General features: G+C 34.4%; 1 protein-coding gene across 1 annotated transcript in view; it reads right to left on the minus strand.

The window, feature by feature from the left end:
- The window catches only part of CSMD3 (CUB and Sushi multiple domains 3), a 614,053-nt gene that overhangs the window by 177,058 nt on the left and 414,390 nt on the right, over positions 1-22,605 (minus strand). Inside the window, exon 32 of the mRNA XM_075085810.1 lies at positions 7,983-8,099. Within this exon, the coding sequence (XP_074941911.1) occupies positions 7,983-8,099 (117 nt within the window). The remainder of the gene's footprint in view (positions 1-7,982; positions 8,100-22,605) is intronic.

The following is a 22,605-nucleotide window of genomic DNA, read 5'->3' on the forward strand; positions in this document are numbered from 1 at the left end:
AAATTCTGTTTGGGTATGTGGTCTAACAACATTTAGGTGAGAAGGAATGTCTAATATATGCTTAATAATAAGACACAGATTTTGTTTGCCTCCTGTGTTAGGTCTAAAAGATCTGAGGATGAGGAATCATTAAGTAAAGCTTGAATTTGAATCATGCAAGCTCAAGCCCCTAAATGGCTGCTAACTGAAACGTGTCTGAAATTGTCAGCCTTACCATATACTGGCAAGATGAAATCACGAAGCTATTTGTGTACAGCGTGACTACTGGATGGATGTAGATTACAGTAGCAGCAATGTTCTCTAATTCATTTAACCCGCAGTAGCTGCCAGAACAAATATGACAAAATGAGGTGGTGCTGTTTCTGTTACATTACAAAGAATTTCTCTCTCTCCAAAAATTGCAGACAGATGTTTTAGATGTGATGAATCTTGCCACAGGAATATATTTATCTGTTGATTAGAGCAAGCATCTGAACAGCTTAGACTAGATGTCTAACTTCCATAGTTAGGTACCTAACTAAACCGAGAGGAAAAGTATCCCTCCAGAGGGTTAAATTACATGTATTACATACCTATTTGCTTTCCATGCAAACCTAAAACATATGCACATAAATTAGCAATGTTAAGGGAAGCTTTTCAAGACAAGATACATTTACAGGTGTAGAGCGACCCACTTGGATTACACATATTGAAACACAGATGATATCACTGCATGTGACTCCAAAGGTCCAGATCTTACACTTATGGATGAAGATTTTTTCCATTAGTATTTTTATATCCATTTCTTGTACAGAAGAGAGACTTTTAAGTTTTCTTATGTTTCTGGTTCATCACCTTTACATTCTTATCTTGCTAAAATGCACACAATACAATAAACCAGATTCTACCCATTTTTACGGTATTTGTTATAAAGTTATATAATCTTCTTCCTATGCGGAAGAAATGAACAATGACTTAAAAATGCATTGTACATTTCAAATGTTACTTTTATATTTAATAAAAATAATAATGGAAAATAAATTCATACTCAGCGCTTCAACGCATGCTCATCGGGAATATGCAATTTCCATTGTATGTGTGTGTGGTGTTTCATTTGTTTCTACCACAATGTACACAACCTACGTATTTTTCTGGCTCTAGGCAACCTGACTCTGTTCTTATCCCCCTTCAGTGTTCTTCATGAGCTCAAAATTAACTTGACAAAACAGTCAAATGAAAAGACATGTACCTGCCAGATTTAAATCCACTCAGACAATTTTCAAATCAAAATAATAATCTGGCAATGAACTAAATTAACATAAAGCAGCATTTACACCAGTGTTGTAAATATTTCCTATCCCTACAGATAATACAAAATTTAAAAAAAAAAAAAGAAAAAAGGAAAAAAAAAAAAGAAAAAAGAAAAAGAGAAAAAGAGAAAAGAAAAAAGAAAAAAGAAAAAAGAAAAAAGAAAAAAAGAAAGAATACTTTGCCAATTGTATGTCTGACTACATATTACCTTAATTAGGCTTAGCACCTCTGGGATGAAAACCACTTCTGTGTCTGCCTGATAACCTTTGCACAATGACATCTCAGTTCTGGCTAGAGTTTCTAAATTCTAGCACAGATAATGCTGCTGTTTATGTACTTCTGAATGAAGCTTAGATAACTGACTGGAGAAAATTGCAGAAAAGGATTTCCGTACACTTTTTAATGTTGAGCTCTTGAAGCTTATTTATAAGAATTTACTAAACATTCTAAAGCTCTCTGATGCTAGTACAAAATCCTTTTAAAATCTTCCATTAACAGAATGGTGTTAAAAAGATAAATTAGGGCAACAGAGTTGAAAGAATGCCAAGAAAAAAGGAAAAGTGGTGTGAACTTTCTATCATCTATTGGTTTTATTCATACAGCAAATTGTTCTTCCTACTGTCAATAATAAATATTTGTATGTATACCCCCAGTATTGCATGATGTTCACGCTATACTTCAGAAAACTGAGAAAATGAATCAGAAAAATTAAGTGCCATACTCCTAATCTAACTAGTTGTCATGCTCAACTAAACTGAATTTCATTACATTTTTGGATCAAATGATTGTGATGCGGCTGACACACCAGAAGGCTGTGCTGCCATCCAGCGAGACCTGGACAGGTTGGAGAGCTGAGCTGAGGGGAACCTCATGAAACTCAACAAGACCAAGTTCAAGGTCCTGCACCTGGGGAGGAACAACCCCATGCACCTGTACGGGCTGGGGGCTGACCTACTGGAAAGCAGCTCTGATGAGAAGGACCTGTGAGTGCTGGTGGACAGCAAGCTGGCCCTGAGGCAGCAATGTGCCCTTGTGGCCAAGAAGGCCCACAATATCCTGGGATGCATTAAAAGGAGTGTGGCCAGCAGGTCGAGAGAGGTTATCCTCCCCATCTACTCTGGCCTGGTGAGACCACATCTGCAGTACTGTATCCAGTTTTGGGCCCCCCAGTTTAAGAAGGATAGGGAACTGTTTGAGCAAGTCCAGCAGAAAGCTACGAAGATGATCAGGGGACTGGAACATCTCCCTTATGAGGAAAGGCTGAGACACTTGGGTTTGTTCAGACTGGAGAAGAGAAGACTGAGGGGGGATCTTATAAATGCTCGTAAATATCTGAAGGTTAGGTGTCAAGAGGGTGGGACTGGACTCTTTTCAGTGGTGCCCAATGACAGGACAAGGGGCAATGGGCACAAGCTGGAACACAGGAAGTTCCACCTCAATATGAGAAAAGAATTCTTTCCTGTGAGGGTGCCAGAGCAGTGGAACAGGCTGCCCAGGGAGGCTGTGGAGTCCCCTTCTCTGGAGGCATTCAAACCCCGCCTGGATGCATTCCTGTGACTCCTGTTCTAGGTGTCCCTGCTCAAGTGGAGGGATTGGATAAGATGATCTCCAGAGGTCCCTTCCAACCCCTACCATACTGTGGTTCTGTTGATTCTGTGACTCATCTTTTCAAACAATTTTTAGTTTTTAAATGAAGTATCCTGTGATACAGTCAGCTTTTCTGTTCAAATTCTAAATTCTTCTAAACACATATGCAAGAAGTAGAATATTTTGTCTTAAATAGTATAGTTGGAAAAAAATATTTTTCAAAATGCACAAATAAATAATGATCACTTTTCTCGGACTCATGTGGTTTTGAAGTCAATCTCTTTTTGGGAAGGAAAGGTGGGCTGACTTACTTTTTATAAAGTACACGGTGCAAGCTGGATCATTGTCCCTTTCCCCTGAAATTACTGTCTTGAGCCTTTATATAGTTGGGCATACAATCATTTTGGGCAGTCTTTGTAGTTTCTCTCCAATTTGCTGATAAGTGATCATTGTTTGGACAACGCAGTCCCACTGACTTTGAAGTGAGTATTTGTACAAAAAGAGGGTAGGAAACAGCATAAGATTCCTGCCTATGGTAGCATTTTGATATTTCAGATTATCCTCTATCATCCCTACCTCCCATTCAGGCAAAAATATTGCTTAATTCAATAATTGCTTAGCTCATGGTTAAAAATATTAAAGCTAGATATTGTCAGACATTTCCATCCATTTTAATTTAAGATGGAGAGTTAAATCCTATTTTAAAATGTCGGTACATATATGTGTGCCACATTTCTTGAATGAAAGATGTACACAGCAATGATGATGGATTAAAGTTATTAAAAGTAAATGTTTTACTTTAACGCAGCTAAGTATTATCATAAGTACCATTTGGTTCTTATTCCCACTTGACGTGAGGTTGTAATTTGGGACATTCTGCTACGTATGATCTATCCTTTTTTACTTTCCAAATGTAAACTGAGTTTGAGACCAAATCAAACAGTACTGAAATAACTAGTGTGACATGGCTTTTAAGATGCCTAACAATTCTAGATGCAGTGAGTGATCTAACAGAAAACAAATGTTGACAACATTGTTTGCTCAATGTCTTCATTGGCAGAATAAATGTTGTACGTGTACCTTCCAGTATTTGCAAAAAATCACTCTTTAAAGGGTCTAATAAATAAAAGTAATAATAATAACCCCAAACCCCTGCTGTTTGGTTCTATTTGTTTCTTCTCTCTGTTGCTTATTTACAATAATTCAGGGCTATCTCATAACATAGACATTCAAAAAAGACACAAGGAAAAGCTGAAAAAGCTCTAACTGTATGATAGAAAGGTGTCTGTGACTACAAGCCAGTTATTCAGGAACTGAAGAGAATAGTGGATTTTAACTTCCCTCTTTGTAGTAAGTAAACTGGCTCTACCTTAATTGCCAAAATTCTAAGAAATCTTGTCCTAAAACATCATGGTTATCAATAAAGTGCTTGTCATTTTTAAAATTCTATCTCTTCCTGTAAATATAAAGCAAATATACAGTTTCCATAGAAACTAGACATTTTCCCTACTGTATACATGGTTTTTAGCTTCTTTGTAGGAAAAAAAGAGCTCTGATTTAAATTTCATATTTTTGATGGCCACTGAGAGTCAGTACTCAATTTTCTGATAGCATATCTCATAAACCACACTTACATACTCTATGGTGTATGATCAAACTATCTTTTTGTTCTAATAGAAAGGAAAGCCATTTGCTGAGGGAAGGTGATATAAAATTTATTTTACTGTTAAAAATATTAATTTAAATAGAAGTATAGAGGACACCATTATGCAGAGCAGAGCATACAAATTAATTCATATGCATCAGGAAAACAAAATAAAAACTTAAACATCTGCATTTTAATTGTAACCAGTGCTGGATTTCTGTGTTGAACAATTAAAAATCATTGCACCCTTTTTAAATATCAGTGGGAGAGTGTCAAAGAGGATGAGTCTTCCATGTTTACAAAAGATTTTGCCTGTGGCATACTGTGTGCTTTTGTGAATCATTTATCTTCTAGCTTAAACCTTTCATGGTATGAAATATTGCAACTGTGATTCTGCATGACAGAATAATGAAACATTGAAAAAAATTCCACAATGCAATGACTTTTCCACAGAATTTTGGGCTTGAGAACCTGAAAAACTGCACATGAAATAGCTTGTCTTTCCACTCCATCAAAAATGAATCCAGGCCAATGAGTTCACTTCTATACAATGAATATGCTATTCCACTGTTTGTATTATTTTCTATATTGACCTGGGTTTAGCTTTTTAACTGTGCTCTATTATAAGACCCCATATATGGTATTGGATGCCAAAATATTTCTTGAAGACATTCCATTCAGCAAATATTTGAATACTATATTTCACATTTAAAGTTGGAGCCATAGGGAAGATTATGGAAGAAGAGATTTTGCTGTTTTCTTTAAGAAAATTACTTTAAAAAAATAACCCACACACAAAACAGAATAAAACCCATATTAGTAACTTACAAAAAAGAATACACCACTGTTTAGTTCAAACAAAGATTCATATTTTAAAACTTGAGCTTTTGGGTGCAAGGAATTCTGCTCCCTATTACTGTAGGAGCATCACTGAAAAAAAGCATCTAAAATAGAAATACTTGTTTTGGCCTATTCAATATATCATCTCATCCTCATTTTTGAATGGCTACTGCCAGGTACGTTTTTTACCTTTCTCTTTCAACACACAAGCATTCTTTTTTTTCTGTGTTCACAAAACTGGATTAAATACTTCCATGATATAATCTACAGGTACCTGGCCTAACTGTCAAAATACGGTGTTTAAACACGAAAGAGTAAAGATCTATCTTGAGGTAGGACAGATATTATATCATAATCATATCCCAAATACATCACTGAATCCTTGTATGGCAGGCTTAATTGGCTCTAAACCATGATTTTCCTTCTTTCTGCCAGCATTCTTCTTTTTTTTTTTATTTGTTTGTTTGTATAAGCACTGTGAAAGGGTCAAAGATAATTCCTTAATACTGATCTTAAGGCGTTTACCGTGTAAAGAAAATGAGTATTAGCCAAATTATTCCAAGTTATATGCAGAAGAGTGGGATTGTTCCCCATGTCCATGTCTTGTTCTGGGAATTCTGTCTTTATTTCCAGAAATCAAAAAATTATATTTCCATTCAGAATGTCAAAGATATAAAGTACAGAGCATTAATATTTTAAATCTTTTACTGTAGTAATTTTAACTCTTTACGTGTTGACATCTGTGTCATTGTCATGGTTTTAGCTGGGATAGAGTTAATTTTCTTCACTCTAGCTGGCATAGTGCTGTGCTTTGAACCTAGCATGAGAAAAATGTTGAGATAACACACAGATGTTTGGGCTGTTGTTGGGCAGTGCTTGTACTAGTCAAGGACATTTCCAGCTTCCCAGGCTCTGCCGGGTGCACAAGAAGCTGGGAGGGGAGGGGGCACAGCCAAGGCAGCTGTTCCAAACTGACCAAAGGGATATTCCATGTCATGTAACATCATGCCCAGTATGTTACCTGGGAGGGGCTGGCCGGGGGAGGGAGGCAGCAATCGCGGTTCGGGGACGGGCAGCGTCGGTTGGCGGGTGGTGAGCAGCTGTATCGTTTGTGTTTCTGTGGGGTTTTTTCTCCTTTTTTTTGCTCTTCGCCTTCCTTTTCCATTTTATTATATTAGCATTATTGTCATTATTATCATAATCATTATTATAATTATTATTTTATTGTAATTATTATTTTATTGTAATTATTAAACCGTGCTTATCTCAACCCACAAGTTCTTTTGCTCTTCGGATTCTCTTCCCCATCCCACAGGGGTGGGGGGGAGTGAGTGACCAGCTGCGTGGTGTTTAGTTGCCAGCTGAGGCTGAACCACGACAGTCATAAACTAAGAAATTATTGGATTTGATGGAAATGAGAGGACATAATCTTTCCAGTTTATCTAAAACAAATTAGCTATGACAAAAGCATATGCTGGTAACAGGTAGAAATAAATTGAGAACTGTGCAAATGTGTCCAATTTTTTCCTGAATGTTCTAGAGGAATAAGTAGAGATTCCCATGGCTTAAGAGACAATACTTTAAAAAACCTGTTTATTTTGTATTAGCCTATGCACCTCTATGCTATATGTAAAAACAAATAAATAAGATATTAAGGAAGTTCAGTCATGAGTATGGCAGATGGATACACAGTAGTTCAAGCATTGTGTTTCATGTGGATAAAATGTTTGCAGAATCAATATTAAAGAAGATTAATAAATACCTATACCCATACCCAGGCACCTATTATTTGACAATTTGAAATGTGAGTAGTGGGTCAGAATAAAGTCCTACTTATCCAAGCATAAATCTGAGGCATGGATATTTAAAGAATAAATGATATTCAGTATGTGGCATACTGCTTACCAAGGAATCAAATTGAACAACAAATTATCAGCTGTCATCATAGGCATTGTTTAATAATAAAGTGAGATAAAATAATTCATAAATCCAGAGAGATAAAGCAGTGCTGTAAAAGCCCTGTCTTTGTGTGGAACAGAAGACATCTTTAAAAGATTCATCTATTCATCAGAAAAAATATTAAGATGCGAGTTAAGTTTTGATGGAGGATCTGGGAATCTACAGAAACCAGACAGATGTATTTGCTCCAATTTCATTCCTCAAGAAAGATTATGCATTGCCACATGATGCAGAGAAGCCAACAATTATAGAAGCAATATTAACCATATATTTAAGCCAAAAATTTCTTCCTCTGCTTACATGGATTTGTGTAGCTACGTTACACTTTCTAGAGCCTTGCACATGATCTTGGGTGAAAAAAACCTGGTACCACTAATACATTTGGCTAGCACCACAGCACTATTTTAAGTTACATGTTGGTTGTCACAGTGAGAAAAAAAAACAGATGAACAACAGTAATTCCAAAAGATAATGGTAAATATAAGCATTTCGAGAAAATAATGCACTATAAAAATGATAAAAAGTATAAACAGAAATATCAGTTTAAAACAGCTTTTTCACATTTATATCTTTAATATAAAAGCAATCATACATATCATCCTGACTTGTTGAAAGTAACCAAGCAACAAAAAAAGATATGAATGAGACCAGGTCTACTCACCAAATTCCTTAGGAACAGTGATAGAGTAAACACAGTTGTGCCCAACACTATAGTTCTTGGGGTAGTTTGGTGATAATACAGTGCCTTCAGAGCCTGTTGACCGGCTTCCACAGGGTGCTAGAAAGTGAAGACAGTCAGTTTTGAATAATATAATATCATAAAAAAATCATTTTAAAGTAGTTTGTTGTATATTTGTATATGCTATTACTGTAAATTTTATTACACTTCTACACTGGATTAAATTTGTATATCCTGTGAAGTACTGAGTATGTGCAACCTTCTCATACATCAAAAGAGAATTGATGGCACTCTGCAGTTTTCCAGATCAATTATTGGTTTTTTACCATTTATCAACCATCATAACAAAATAAGGATGTGCTTTATATACGGTATGCTATTATTCACAGCATACAAAACTATTATTCAGTTGTATGATGCTTTATACTCTGATAAAAACACATATTATGCAGCCCTTCTGCACAGTAGTAGATTCTTACTCATGTCAATAGACTCATAATTCAAAATAATGTATAGAACTACTGAAATAAGAAAGTCAGGATTCCTTGACTGAACATGATGTACCACTTATTTATATCTCAATTACTTATAACACTATATATATAAAGTTATGAGAAAACACTTTTCTTTATCACACAAACGTCATGTTTTTTCTACCATTAATAGCTATAATACTTGATAAAATGGCAGATAAATAACAATGCTATATACTACATCAGTATATTTTTCTAAGGTTAACAGTAGAAGTTAGCATTTGACATTATCCAAAATGGTCAAATAAGAAACAGTGCTTTTTCTTCTTTTTCTTCATCAGATGTTCAGGAGAATTTATATGAAACAGTTTTAAGTGCTAGTATTTTCCTATGCCTGTTACCTGCTTCTCATACACACTTTGCAATTTAGTAGTTTAATATATTGTCAAGGTTATGGCGTCTATTTTGAATTTTTCTTCTAATCACTTTGGACTATAAAACATTTTTTAATTAGTTTAATGTTAACATATGTATTTAAAAGATTTGTTTCCTGTTAAGATGCAAGTCACTTTCTGAGATAAGTAGTACTCAATGTTTCATTTGCTAAACACCAAAAAATCTGGGGTTTGTGGTATACTTTCAAAATATTAATGTCTTCTGCATTATATTAAATAAGGAGAAGATTGTTCTCTTACTACTACTTCAGAAGGTTGATCTCTACTTGTCATACTAAATACAAGCTATTTATTACAGTAGCTACAAATCACACATTTTAAGACTACTTTTAGTTAATTCAGACAAAATGTACGGTAGAGTATAGCACGAAAAGAACACACCTTTTAATGATAGCAACTTAAGGCCCTGTCACTTTGAGCATGGATTCCTGTAGTTTGAATTAGCATGGGTTCCTTTCGGTACAGTGTAGCTGCAGAGTTTGATAGACTGTGTGCCTGAAACTGGAGCAGATGGCACCTATTGCTCCAGTCTGCACACACAATTTGTGAATGATTTAATGGGCTAGTGTGAAAGTCATGGTATTTTAAATAGGTCAACAGAAGAATCTTGACTTTTGCTTGTGCCATGTGTGTGTTCATGCAGTAGATGTGGCACATATATTAGAGGTTAGCGAATCAGTCAGGACCATAGTCTTGAGGATACTCAGTACAGCTTTACTAATAGGCACCCACTCTGAGGTATGGCATAAGCACTAAGATTAACATACGTACACGGAATATTGTTCTCTAAGGCTAAAAGAATAATCTCAGTGGCTTCCCTCAATCCACCATCATGTGAAATATCAGAAATTCATGTTTTCTTGTGAAAACATATTTAGATAATAGAATTATATCTAGTTTTTGCCAAGAAACAATAGTCTTGGCTGAGCCTCACACCCAGGGACTTATTTGCCTTGAGTTATTTGAAAAACACAGACTAGAAACTCTTCACTAGCAGAATGTGGTAAATATTTTTTACGAAAACAGATTTGCTTTCCAGCTTGTAAGTACCCAAGATTTTCTATTCCAGATTTTGGATGAAACAGAAGAGAATATGGAAGAATATAAGCAACAAAAGCACTAAAACTAGAGAAGTAGATTACCAAAAAGCTTATTGCTTGTCCCTAGCCCCATTTCCTTCTTTACTGTTTGTGAGTTGAATAAGTGAACTATTACAACAAAGACCAATAATACTGTCCCACTCCAGCAGTCATATGATTGTTATACTTCCCTAATCAGCAGGTATACAATAATGTGCTAATTCAGGGTAAAATTATGATTCCACTGAAGTCAATACTATTGACACCAAAGAGACAGAATTTCACCCTTAATTTTTAATAAAACTTGAAGTAATAGCACTCAATACCAATATTTAAAATTAATAGTTAATTAAATTAAAGTTAATAGCTACATATTTAGTACTCAGCATATAGTGGACCATTATTTATACAGTCCAGATTTTTTATACCTCTATTTTTTTATTCCTACAAGTTATGCAGTTAAACAAGGTATTTGTGATTTAAAAAAACACCTACTAGTATGCTTAAAACAGAACAAAATTTTAAAAACCCAACAGTTTATTTTAGATATACATTTTTCCATAAATTCATTTAACTTATTGTGCATTTTCCAAACAAATAAAAATCAAATTTACTGCAAATTTTACAACTTTTTATTCACTTTAGTGTAATGCCTTAGACTACAAAATATTAAAATTAATAGTTGTGTGTCAAAAATCAGCAGTGTATTTTGAGTTATATCTAGTTATAGCTAGGAAAACAGAGAAACTATGTTCATGCCATACACAAGAATTTAAGAAAGCTACTACCGTTTCAAAGTGTTCTTTATTCTCTGAGGTAGGATTATTATTAAATTATGTATATGTCTAGCCAAAATATTTCACAATATTTGAAAGGTAGTATTATCACAGCTGGTATAAAAATATTCACACAAAATAATTTTATTGACTAATGCACATAGGTTTCTAAAAGTGAATAAAGCCAGCAATTTTTCCAAACTAAAAAAATAATACAAAGTACAATTTAACACCTTCAAAAATCTCGGAGTTCTCATTAATTCTAGAGTCTGATTAAAACAACTGTAATATCTCTAAAGGGTGAAGATAATGCCACTTTCTTTTTATCACTGATATTAATTAAAATGTTTATGTGACACATTGTCTGAAATATCTAAACGATTTTCCCACACACTGAATCCCATGAAAGCAATATACACCTGCACTGGTTATGTAGTGGGCATATATCTGATCACATAACAGGGCAAGAGACACAGTACAAGGCAGGAAGCAAGGTTTCCAGCAGGGCTCCTTCAGGCACAAAGTCTCTCGACAGAGTTGCCTGCAGCCTATGCTGCAATGTGCTCAGTACAGATTAGCCTTAGAGATGAACTATTTGTCACTCTGATTTATGTGAAGTTTAATTTGCAGCAACAACAAAATACTTGCATTGAGTATTTCATACTAATTTATTTCACTTGGTGTTCTCATTCTGGACTTTTTCACTCTGCCGTTTCCCTTATGGTCTCTCCCATTGCTTTCCAGCTGCTGATGTAACAACTCTTTATCCTCACAAGAATTCACATTCCTGGATCTCAAAAAAAAAAAAAAACAACCCACAACAAAAAAAGTAGTACAAAGGAAAGCTGAATCAAGATGTAAGCATACAGTTGACTGCAATCTGAGAAAATATTTAACTTTATAAATCATTCGGTGGTAAATAATTTAGTATTTATAGAAGCAAGACTGTCATCTAAGACCTTTCTGAATGTATCGGGAAGGAGGAAGAGGTTTATTTGATATTTTAGTAAACCCACTGAGATCATATTTCCTTCATTAACCTTCGGGAAAACCTACTTTAAAATGCCAGAAGTTTCAGGAATAGGAGATTCTATCCTGACCATCACTAAACATTGTTAATCAGAAATCAAAGATGGATCCTGGGACATGTAGCCATAGCTACAGTGAATTAAAAACATTAACTTGATACAAAATTAAAACGTATTTTTGCCTGTGGAAAATATCTGGTATTGAGTTGTTTGGTTGGATATAATCCATTACCATAATGCTACCCATCGAATTTCACTTATGCTTATTTCAGCTATGTAGCTCTCATTGCCTTTGCATCAGATTTACAGTGTAGTGATTTATTTGATTTCTTAGTAACTACAGAGCTAAAAAGTGAAAGGTTGTGGAAATCAACATGTCTAATTATTATGCTGTGCATTTACCTGCAGTAAAAATTCTAACAGACCCATCACACCTACAAATGTAAACTGTGTTATTTAACACAAAGAAACCGACAAATGCTGAGCACCCTTTCCCTGGGAATGAAAAAAATCCTGCAGAATAAAATAAACCAACAAACTAACTGACAAAAAATAAAAAAGCTCAAAAGGCAAATGATGTTGTCTAATGCAATTCTCCAATAGTATTCCAGTATTTTTAATGCTTCCTTAGACTCTGAAATACTGTATAGCTTTCTGTATTTATTTCTGCTTTAGTTTATTCTCTGACATATAAAAATCATACTCAGTATGCTGTTCTAGTCCTCCTTTCCAGGATCAGAAATGGAACACTAACAGGAGAGAAAGGTAAGAATGTGATAAGACTCAGTGTGTTGATGCATTGCTCACTGTTTCCTTGAAACGTTATTAAGCATTAATGGCAAAAAGTCCCTTTTCTGCGTGTGCTGAATTTACTATAATGGTATCTTTTTTTTTTTTTTTTTGTAAAATAGCTATCCCTCCAGACCTTCAAAAAGCCTTATCATAACAAGAACGAAGTATCACCCACTCTGTATCCTAAATTGGTAAGCTTTTTTGTCTGGAAGATCACCCATCTTGATCATTAGTGAAAGAAAGGAAGAAAGGAAAGAAAGAAAGGAAAGAAAGAAAGGAAAGAAAGGAAGGAAAGGAAGAAAGGAAGAAAGGAAGAAAGGAAAGAAAGAAAGGAAAGGAAGAAAGGAAGAAAGGAAGAAAGAAAAACTTATGATCTAGCAGAAAACTTTGAAATAATTGGTTTTGTTTAGTCTCTATTAGAGAAGAATGAGACATGAGACCATGGGCAGATTGGCCACTTTCTGAAGATGTGGCAGATTGTGATAAAGATTAGAGAAATGAATTTTTCCCTTCAACCATAAATGATAAGACAAGAAATAACTGCCAAAAATTTCAGTAAAATCAAGTAATTTTAGATACTCTCATAACTACTTTTGGGAAGTTATTGATTTTTTTTTGTGTGATTCCTGGAAGAACAATATATATAAATAACTGTCATAATGGACTAAGTATATTTCTGCTGTAGAATGTGATCACAGCTGATGGCTCCTTCATAATATTAACTGTTATCCAAAGAGCCAAAATATCATCTATTTGCAAAATTATTGCTTCCGTGTTTCTTTTTTCCTTTATTTTTCTGAACAAAGGCAGTTAGCTGAATATTAGACACCTTTTTCTTTCTGTCATGGCTGAGTTAATCCATGTCTGTTTTAGAAGGGCTACTGTAGAAACACAGAACCAAAATCCTGTACTCTTACTTAAATTGTCAAAATACTAGAGAGAAAGTTAAAGAAAACTTGTAAAGTGAAACTTCCATTTTTTATAACCCAAGTATTATTCTATATAATATTTCCATTTCTAAATAACAGGGTAGAGCTGCACATTAGGAATTTTTTATGTAGATGTCAAAATATCTAGTAGTTAAGCATAATTAGATATTAAATAAAAATTCTTAATGTATTAATAATTTACTCACAAAACTAAAAATTTAACATGATTGAAATTAGGCTGATATTAAGTATCTTGTTAAATCCCTGTTTAACAGACACACTAGTAAACTTGGAATCTAATAGCTAAATTGCAGGCAATTATTAATCTTAATTTTTCATTTCTCTACTAAGAGTGCAATAGCTTTCTTTAAGAAAATAATTCAACAGGTAGCAGTCGTGTAAATTAATTTCCAGTGAAGTATACTTTTCTAGACTCTTAAGTGATGCTTAATGTACTGATTTATTTCTGCTTAACTTTTGAAGGAACCATATGTGCAGCTTATGAAGACCTCATTGAGTGATCACATTTCCTTTCTGCAGTAGGCAAAGATTTTTTTTAATGTTGTTTGCCTCTGGAACAAGGGAAGGCATCTGAGATCTCTCTAGTTTAGTGTTCGCAGGCAAGCTGGAGGATGGCGAGGTGCCTCCACTCCTTCAGGTTTCTCACTGCATGAGAGATCTCTGGCTTCAGTTGATAAATGCACTAGAACTCTGTGAGATACATTTCAAGGTGTCTGGCTCATTTCAGAAACACTCATTAAATAAGGTTGTGGTTCCATCATTTAAGTAACGTTTCATTTTCTCTTTGCCAATAAAATGGAGTTAAAGTAGCAGGCTCTGAGAATGGAGACATCTAAAAAAGAAAACGTTGCCTAACAGATTTTTTGCTAGAATGACAGTCTTTGCAGTGAAACAGTCTCTGCTCATAACAAATGGAGGTGGAATAGGTCTTTGCAGTCAGTCCATGCCTCAGCACAGGTTCATTCCTTTAAAAGAGCACACCAAAGGTACAGCTTCCACAGCTGAAAAAAGAAACTAAATAAAAATTTTTACATGCTCTTCAAATCAACTGTCTGCCACAAAGCTTTGACATGATATTTAAGGAACTTCTGGAGGAAAACAATCATTTTAAAACAGTTTCTTTACTAACATAATAAATGAATAAAGAATTATGATAAAAGAAAATTGACATAATAGAGTTTTCTGGGGGAGAACGTTTCAGTGTCTTTCAAGCCTATTTAGATAGCAAGAGGAAAAGAGCATTACATGACAGATGCGTGGAAGTAAAAATAAGACAGATTACCAAAACTTAACACATTTTTAGCTATAAAAGTAAATTTGAGTAACTGAGTCATGAGAAAGTATGAATGAAAGATGTGTAATGATTTACAGGTCTCTTCACAAGAAATAATCATCCCTCCCAACAAGAAAGTTTTTTTTTTCCTGGAGGCCATATAACTTCCATAATATTTGTTTATTCACCTGTGTCCTTTTTATATCTAAATGATATTTCATTACTGATTTGTTTTAAGAGAGAGTCATTCCTACTATGGGATATAGAGTTTGATGAGTGCTTCTACGTTATTTTATAGACAATGCAATTGAGGTCTTACTGAGAATATTTTTTTGTTCCATAACCTTAGTGGGCAAGGACATACTTAAAACATCTTTTCATTATGCAGAAGAAATCTACAAAATGTGAGGATTAAAGTTAAAATTATGAGCTTTCTTAGAACTCACTATCTTTACAAGTTCATTTAGAACTGCACAGACCAAGATTGTACTTATTAGTAGAGATCTGGTAAGTGATATCATCTCCTGAATCTTCTTTTGATAATAAGACTCACTATTTTAGGGTTGGGGAGGCTGTAATGAGTGTATTACACATCCAAAAGTGCTTAATGTTGTTGTATGCTGCCTATTTGCATGTCTCTAGAATGGCCCTTTGCCCAAATAGGTTTTCTAGCACTAGCAGTAAATCACAGCTCTTATGAAGAAAAGGCTTTTTTCTTGAATTATCTGATAATATTATTACAATATTAGAATGAAACCTTACAATTAATTCCTTAGGTTTCCAAATGATTGATGATGACTTGGTTTCCAAGTGTTTTCTGATATTTTGAGTGTGTGCATGCATCAGCAGTTTGAAGGGAAACTACAGTAACAGTTAATGAATTTAATTTTAAATTTGAGATATGACAACTAATTATAAATTAACTGAAGTCACTGTAATCTGCTCAATCTCAGCTTTCTTGCCATCATTGCTCTCTATGTTTGCAACACAGACTTTTAAATTAATTTTAAGAAAATAGAAGTCCCTGCTTTTCAAACTCCCTTCCTTAAATGATTCTTCCTTTCAATTTCAACTGGACATGTGGGTAATGAAATTTATACTAAAAATTCATATTAGAAAGAAAACACCAGTTTGCTATAACAACCTCTTCTTAAAAGAAAAAGCCAGAAAAAAGTCAAATTAGTAAGTTTCCTAGAAAGTAAAATGCCATGGTATATCCAAAACGATATTAACTCTAATAAACACAGTTCTGTGATTAAAAGGGAAAAATACATTAAAATACAACTAGCCATCTCAATTCAATTATTTAAATACCTGACTTAATTTAAGGTTTACATAGCGTCATTCTCAAAGCAGTAGCAAATTACATATGACAATTCAATAATACAACTGAGAGAAAAAGAAATATACTGAAAAACAAATAATCCAAGCAAACAGCAGCAAAGTATTGCTGCTTTTAGACACATGTGTAAAGGAATAAAGCTAAAAAGCAATAGATTTCTCCAGAGGATGATTCATCTCACCCTATAGTATTCGGAATAGACAGGTGCCATTGCCTGTCTCTCTCAAATGGCAAGAGAAATGTCTTTTAAGATTATTGTAGATGAGGTCATAGATTCATGTTTCTTAATTCTAGCTTTCTAATACACAGCTGTCTAGTCATCTAGGCAGTCTCTATGACCAGCAGAGGGAAAAATACATTATATTATTTCTGCTCTGAAGAACTCTAGTTCTACTAACTCTAGCTACTAACCAAGATGTTGAAGAATTATCAGACTAAAGAAAGCGCATGACAGAGCAGAGAAAACCACAAACCCATACACAGTTCATAAGTACAATAACATCCACATTAGAAGCAAACAAAAATAATTAATTCATCCCAGAAAGTGAGGAACAAGGACTCAACTCCTGAAACACAGGAAAGAAAAACAGGGTAAGAAACAACTCTTAATAGTAAAATAACCAATAGTCAAAATAGCTGGTCTATGGAGTGAAGAGATGAGCACTACTACCAATTAAAAATATAAAAGAAAATAACAAAACAAATAAAAAATTGGCCTTTAAAAGAAGCAAACAGACAGAAACCAGAAATAAAAATGCTCATAAAACTCATTGATCTAATCTAGACTGGAAGTGGTTCTACATGCAAATGAAATAGTGTTTCTGTAAAAACCAGTTACGTTACTCTGACGTTACCAGTAATGTCTCTACTTGATTTTGAATAAGTGTGGCTTGTCAGCACATACTAAGACACTTCATCCACTGGTTATAAATTTATATAATGTAAGACTAAGAATGACCATTTTTATCAACATTGCCTCTTGCTTAAAACAAAGCACAGAATTACATCAGTGTTAAAATCTCAAACTCTTATTTCTTGGCTGAGCTAAAGAATACCTATGCATATTGTTTATCTCTTTTATGTGTAGCTATTTTCCCATTATACTGTATCTCTTGCTAATTCTTGAATGATTTATTATATTTACAGCAAGATTACAACAATTACATTTCTAATTTCTAGTGGTCTGTGTACATCCACTGCAAGTCAAGCTTTGGGTGCACATAAGGAAAGCAAATGTCTAGGACAGCAGATAGACTAGGAAGGAGAGGGAGAAAAAGAAAGAGGGAGGTCATGGTTTTAAATTACACAGTCCTGATAGTTTCTATTCCAAGTGTACACAGAAATGACAATAAAACTTGGAAAGACCTTAACTTCACAGTTTTCATCAGACTCCAGAGAACACCTTTCTTTCAGAGCTGATTTTGTCAACAGCAGTAACGTGATCTTGTGTGAACACACATTTAGATAAATATCCTGTCTATGTCTGATATGTCCATAAAGATTTTTAATAAAATTTTGAGTCCATCTTGAAATAATTTCTGGGGTACCTAAAATCTTCTTTTACTTACCTTTCCTTTTGATTTCCTTAACCTTCTTTTTGAAGGAAGGAAAATAAAATTAATTCAGTGAGTTACATGTGAATAGATTTGCAATGAACTGTACTGGTCATAAATGGTTTAAAAATTTAGAAAGGAACTATTTTCTCTTAAATCTAATATTTGATATTTTAAATTAGTTTAAGAAAAACAGCCATTAAAGATAATATTATTTTTGTCATGATAATTAACTGTAGCTTTCAGCTGCATAACTGCAACTTCATTCTAAATTCAGTTGAGTTGCGAGACTGAAACGCAAGGGAATATATATGTTACCCACACAAAGCAAAAGTTAAAAAATCACTATCCTGCATCCAGAGTAAATTGAAGAAACTTAATAGTCTGTGCTCATCTTTAGTTAACAGCCTTCACTTCTGAACATGCCCAGGACTAGTCTATGGAAGTTAAACTGTCCACAGTTAATTTTTTAATTACAAGTGTCTCTGATATTTCTGTTAAAATCAAATATTGAACTGATACACAAAAAACAAGTATTTATTCTCAGAAGAAGAGAAATCATACCAGCTATTTTTTGCTAAGATTTTTAATAGTCTTTGAATTATGTTAATTGTGGAAGGTTTCAATCCCTAAGGATGCCATAAGACAAAAACAAAGCAAAGTTGCTGGTTTTTATGTGTTTGGAAGACCTTCACATGTTCTTCACCTGCTGATCTCTAGTGATCAGCAACTCAGAGAATCTTATCTGATGCATTTCAAATCACTTAGCTGAAGAGACATAAAGTACAGATCTATTTCTCAGTTTCAGAAACATAGATTTAAGGCACTTTGATTCAGCTGTTTGAAAGTATTTTAATTGCATTTCTCAGCAATCTAAGAATGTTTTATTTCCTTATAATAGAGATTACATTTGAGAATTTCAGTTTTATTTTTCCTTGAACTCTAAGCTCCAAGAAATAAACTCTTCTATATCATAGAATCACAGAATCATGAAGGTTGGAAAAGACCTCTAGGATCATCTAGTTCAACCATCAACCCAACACTACCATGTCTCCTAAACAATGTCCTTAAGTGCCACATCTACACATCTTTTAAATACCTCAAGGGATGACGACTCTGGCACTTCTTCCCTGGGCAGCCTGTTCCAATGCCTGACCACTCTTTCAGTAAAGACATTTTTCCTAATATCCAATCTAAACCTCCCCTGATCCAGCTTAAAGCCATTTCCTCTCATTCTATCGCTAGTAACCTGAGAGACCAACACCCACCCCACTACAACCTCCTTTCAGATAGTTATAGAGAACAATAAGGTCTCCCCTCAGCCTCCACTTCTCCAGAATAAACAGCTCCAGTTCCCTCAACCTCTCCTCATATCTGAAGGCAAGAAGCACAGACTACTTTAATGTTATATTTACTTGTTCTTCGAGTGTTAACACTGACTCATCAGAATATGTCTCATGGGCTAGGATGCTCTATGAAGAAAAAAAAAATCTTTATAATTCAGCTAGAATCTTAGTAACCTGCAAAGGACTAGTCATAATGATTTCAAGGTAATTTACTGAACTATGAAAAGTTAATTTTCTTTCATCATATGCTTATACTTAGGGTTATTTTTTCTATGATCATTTTTCCTGCACTTAACAAAAGTGAAATTGATGCATATCTTACTCCCTAGTCACACAGTATTGAGGATTAATCTTTCTGCATTTAACTCTAGATTTAATTACATTATACAATTCTGTGATATCTGTGAACTTTATAATGTCAATTTTATGTGACGTTGTATTGGATGGCACAATTCCTGACACAAATATGTATAGGATCTTTGCAGTAACCTTCCTTTAATGTTTTTTGTTGTTCTTGTTGTCGTTTTTTTAATTAACATAAAACCCACACTAACAACTATCAATTCTTACCTTGTAATGAAATATTAATCCTAACACATTGTATTACACTTCCCTTAAAAAATAACCTTTCTTCATGGAACTCTGTCAAAATCTTTTCAAAATTCAATGGTATTCTATCAACTGTTATTAATTTAATTTGTATGCTTGTTGAGCTCCCAGACTTCCTGTTAAACTGCACATTCCTCTTTAAAAGTTATATTGATCTTTCTTCAACATATTTAACCATAGATCTCCTAGTTCTGTTCTTTTTTATAATCTCTACCAGTTTCCTACCTGTGGAAATGAGCCAGTTGCTCTCAATGGAACATTTTTTACATGTTCACCACCTTCCACTGCTTTGATAGAAAGGCTAACTTAACTTTAAGGTCAACATTTGTACTTCAAACACTTCATACCTAGGCTTTTTCAGAACTACACAGAAAAGATTATCTTGTCCTAGCAACTTGCCATAGCTGTTTTTACTGATTTTCTTTAACATCTCTACTATAACTATTTTCATTTTTTTACACTTCCTTAAAGCCAAAGGAATGGTTCTAATGCAGGACCTCTCTGGTTACCTCAGTAATGTAATATAACAAACATATAACATGTCTGGGCTCCTCAGTTCAAGAAAGCCAGGGAAGTACTGGAAAGAGTTCAGCAGAGAGCTACCAAGATGATCAGGGGACTGGACTCTTATGAGGAAAGGCTGAGACACTTGGGTTTGTTCAGACTGGAGAAGGCTGAGGGGGGATCTCATCAATACTTATAAATATCTGAAGGGTGGGTGTCAACAGGGTGGGACTGGACCCTTTTCAGTGGTGCCCAATGACAGGACAAGGGGCAATGGTCTCAGGTTGGAACATAGGAAGTTCCACCTCAATATGAGGAAAATCTTCTTTCCTGTGCGGGTGCCAGAGCAGTGGAACAGGCTGCCCAGGGAGGCTGTGGAGTCTCCTTCCCTGGAGACATTCAAAACCAGCCTGGACACGTTCCTGTGCCCCCTGCTCTGGGTGTGCCTGCTCAAGCAGGGGGGCTGGACAAGATGATCTCTAGAGGTCCCTTCCAACACCTATCATTCTGTGATGTGTGATAACGTAACATTACATAACATAATTTACTTAGCCTTTCTGTAATAACATTGCCCTTGAATGTATTTTTGGCCTTGAAATTCTGTTGACATTTTAATAAGTTTCTTACTTTTCTCTTCTTTGAAAAGGTGTATTAGTGATCAGATTAGGTTCACATATTTAAAGTTGTTTCTCAAAACCCTGGTGGCCACACTTTCTACTACCTTCTTTTGAACATGAATTCCTTTACCTGGAATATGTATTTTAACTTCTATTGGATTCCTTGTCTGTGTTATTTCACCACCTCTTTTAGTGAGCCTTTTAGATTTTGTCTCTGATTGGTGAGACTTGGATGGTATTCCTACATGATTTCCAGGTCACCACTAAATGATTACCTTTTTGCTGTTGTCTTCAAATTCATTTCAATGAGCTTCCTCAGTTTGATATAGCTCCCCATACAGAGTATAAAAATTACTTTTAATTTTTTTCTCTTCCCAGGGTGTCCAATTTGAGTGCATTATGGACACTTTGGATACATTCTGAACACATTATTGTCACATTTACTCTTATTGAGAAAATCTGCCTGCTTTAGGCCAGCTGGTTTTTTATTCATCTGATACTTTTATCTTAATGCTGAAATAAAAAGATGTTAACTGAATCACTAATATTTGAACTGAGGATAATTAAAATGCCACTGTAATGTTCTCTGACCTTCAATTACTTACATGTGCTCTCAAGTGTAACTCTAAATATAGCTTACTTAATGTCCGGATATATCTTTTATTAAAAGTTCACCCATGAACTAAACCAGTGTATTTCTTGGCTTGCTACATAAATAAAGCTTTAAACTACCAACTTAGTAACTGATTATCAACATTGGGCACATGCTCAATGATATAGAAGTAAAGTTTTGTTGTGGTAGGTATTGTTCCTTCAAGAGAGTGTGAGTGTAACATCAAGAAACATGAGATCTGAAAAGAGGCAGCTATCCTCTTTAAGCTGAATGATGATCTTGCTTACCTTTCCTATAATAGGTTGACTAACTGCTACATGTAGTCCAGTCAAGAATGAAAAGAAAAATTAATTCCATTTTAAAACAATGCAGTCTCTTAAATGCAGGTTTGTCTACTCCACAGAACCCCTCCCTAGTCCCCATTATGAGTCATTTTGAAGATGACAAAACTTATGCAAAGAAAGAAATATGAGTCTTATACATGTAACCACCAACATATCCCACCTAATAAATCTTCTTCTAGTTGAGTGGGTTACTGAGGTCTTATTAGACAAGAATGAGGACCTTCAGACTGCTACCATAGGTTAAGTTAGGAACATGCATATTCAGCAGGTATAGCCAGTACAGATGACTAGATCAGTTTCTTGAATTCTAGTTATTAATTAATTGACTTACCTTAATTACTGACTGATACTACATAATCCTATCATACTTCAGTGTCTTGCGGTCTTTGGAAAATAAATATTTGCTTATCTCTGTGAATAAATGGCATGGATGTTTTTTCCTTCTAAGAACAGAATACCCTCTAGCCACCTTGTCTGTTCTAAAAAGTCTTCAAAGGAAAATATGTACCTACGGTGTTAACACTTAATGCAGAAACAAGCATAGATTTACTTAAACTAGTGCTAAAAGTGATTTTACTCTCCACCTAAGAACACAGGATGGAATAACCTTTGTTTTTTAAGGAATAACGTTTTTCAATCTTCTACTGGAAAATTTATATTTTAAAAGCAAAAAAAACCCTAAATGCCAGTTTTTAATATTACAAATCAAAAAACCATCACATACTTTATTCTGCATTTTCATCTATGCTTTCTATATGCTTTTATTGCCAAATAAATTAGAAACTATGTCAGTTAATTTACATATTTTATCATTTACATGCTATTCTCAATAATGTTAAAGTTCCCTGTTA

This window comes from Phalacrocorax aristotelis, chromosome 2 (genome assembly GCF_949628215.1).
Source record: "Phalacrocorax aristotelis chromosome 2, bGulAri2.1, whole genome shotgun sequence".
Taxonomy (NCBI): domain Eukaryota; kingdom Metazoa; phylum Chordata; class Aves; order Suliformes; family Phalacrocoracidae; genus Phalacrocorax; species Phalacrocorax aristotelis.